General features: G+C 39.7%; 1 protein-coding gene across 1 annotated transcript; it reads right to left on the bottom strand.

The window, feature by feature from the left end:
- Window positions 1-1,585, bottom strand: LOC143614967 (UDP-glucose 6-dehydrogenase 3-like). The gene has a single exon (XM_077088244.1). The coding sequence runs from the start codon at window positions 1,566-1,568 to the stop codon at window positions 126-128; it is 1,443 nt and encodes a 480-aa protein (XP_076944359.1). The 5' UTR covers window positions 1,569-1,585; the 3' UTR covers window positions 1-125.
- Between the last annotated feature and the right edge of the window lie 934 nt (window positions 1,586-2,519).

Below are 2,519 nucleotides of genomic sequence, written 5' to 3'. Positions count from 1 at the left end.
ATGTAATGCAATGTAAAGTAAACATAAACCTTCTTAAACAGGTATCACAGCACTCATCTTCAACTACCAAACAAACAAAATCCCCATTAAACAAAATTAGTAACTAGTAAAAAATCCAACTCTCTTTAAGCAATAGCAGGCATATCCTTGAGCCAAGCATCCAACGGCTTACCGATCGAGTAAACAATAAACCCGATCTCCCTCAACTTCTCGGTATCCACAACATTTCTCCCATCAAAAACAAAAGCCGGTTTCTGCATGTTATCATATATCCTTTTGTAGTCTAGACTTTTAAACTCGTCCCACTCGGTCAAAATGCAAACAGCATGAGCGTTCTTAGTAGCCTCATACGCGTCCCAAACAACCACAACTTGTTTGACTGTGCTCGGGCTCATGGGTTGCAAGTGAAGTGGGTGGTCCCAGTCAAACTTGTTCAAAGTCAAGTCTCTTTGGATCTGATCTTCGGTTACTTGCGGGTCATAGATGCTAACGCACGCCTTATCACCCAACAAACCTTTGCACACATCAATGGCTGGTGTTTCACGCGTGTCACCAGTGTCTTTCTTAAACGCAAATCCAAGAATCGCGATCTTTTTATTGGAAACTGTGTTAAACATAGAAGCCACAACACGGTTAACAAAACGGGACTTTTGGTAGTCGTTGATCTTAATCACTTGTTTCCAGTATTCCGCCACTTCGGGTAGACCGTTACATTCACAAATGTAAACCAAGTTCAAGATGTCTTTCTGAAAACAAGAACCACCAAACCCGACACTCGCGTTCAAGAACTTTGGGCCAATTCTTGTATCTTTTCCAACCGCGTATGCCACCTGGCTGACATTAGCACCAGTGGCTTCACAGAGTGCTGACATGGCGTTAACCGAAGAGATTCTTTGTGCCAAGAACGCGTTTGCAGCAAGCTTTGAAAGTTCAGCCGACCATAAGTTGGTGGTGATAATGTTTTCTTCCGGGACCCAATGGGCATAAACGCTTTTTAACGCCTGAATTGCCTTTTGACCTCCTTCGGTTTCCCGACCACCAATAAGAACCCGGTCCGGCTTAAACAGATCTTCAATAGCGGTTCCTTCAGCAAGGAATTCCGGGTTTGAAAGAATCTGGAAGTTGATTCCTTTACTGTTATGAGTCAGAATCTTTTCAATCGCTTCAGCAGTTTTAACCGGAACGGTTGACTTTTCAACAACTATTTTATCAGATTTCGACACATCAGCGATCATACGTGCAGCACTTTCCCAGTATGTCAGATCCGCAGCTTTTCCAGCACCGAGACCTCGGGTCTTGGTCGGGGTGTTGACCGACACAAACACAATGTCAGCCTCACAAACGTGTTTCTCGACATCGGTGCTAAAAAAGAGGTTCTTGCCCCTGCATTGCTTCACAACATCATCAAGGCCCGGCTCATAGATCGGGAGCTGGTCACTGTTCCAGGCGTTGATACGAGGCACCGAAATATCAACCACCGCCACTTCAATGTCGGGGCATTTGAGTGCTATGACCGCCATGGTGGGCCCACCGACATATCCGGCTCCAATGCAGCAGATCTTCACCATTTCTGCAGGTTCCAATACACAGAATCAGAATAAGCATCAAGTCATAAATATCTAATTACAGATAAACATTAGACGAGATCAAAGTCAAAATTATAGAAATTATGTTGACTTAATTTGTGCATAATCAATATTAGACCAGATCTGAATTCATAAACATCTAACTGCACATAAACATTAGTTACACACGCTCGAAAGCTCGAACCGACAGAGAATTAGTTATAATTATCGAAAAACTATTGCATGCATTAAGAGAATACTCAGATCTGCTGCAATTGAACAGCTAGAACATCACAATATGCAATAGAGATCATAATATAAACAAATCTATCAACACTTTAACCTAAAAGTCACAGATCTAACGCAAACACGTCCGATCCACAACAATTCACAACAGATGACCTAAATTGAGTAAATTAAGTTAACAAACAGCACTAAAATGATAAGATCTTAAATCAGCACTCGATTAGCATCATATAAACTGGATCTATTAATGAAAAGCAGCAATTAACAACGCGCCTAACAGTAAATTGATGAATCAATGACCTAGATCACCAATAACATGAATAGTTTACAGCTATTATAAGAGTAGAAAATGAAATTGAATTAATTAAGTATGAGATGATGAAGTGATAATAATAATAATAATAACATTACCTGTTGATCGTGGATTGAAAGAGTGTTTACTTGGTGGTGTTGTAAAGAAAGATGAATGGGAGGAAGAAAGCGGGTAGTTGTTTATATAGTTGTCGAAATGCTAATGCTGCTGCTGCTGCTGCTGGATCTACCTTTGAGATATTAAAAGTGGACGCTAATAATTCAATTATTATTGAATTTATTTATTTCTATGTATATTGAGTATTTTATACGCTGAGATCTTCTTTTTATTCATAGAAACACTTTTTATTGTTTTAATTTATAAGGCTGAATTTTATATACGTAGATTATTTTATG

This window comes from Bidens hawaiensis, unplaced genomic scaffold, assembly GCF_021521415.1.
Source record: "Bidens hawaiensis isolate Kalapana, Puna unplaced genomic scaffold, B.hawaiensis_p1.1 tig00041610_1, whole genome shotgun sequence".
Classification (NCBI taxonomy): Eukaryota; Viridiplantae; Streptophyta; class Magnoliopsida; order Asterales; family Asteraceae; genus Bidens; species Bidens hawaiensis.
This window is presented reverse-complemented; position numbering and strand designations above follow the sequence as displayed.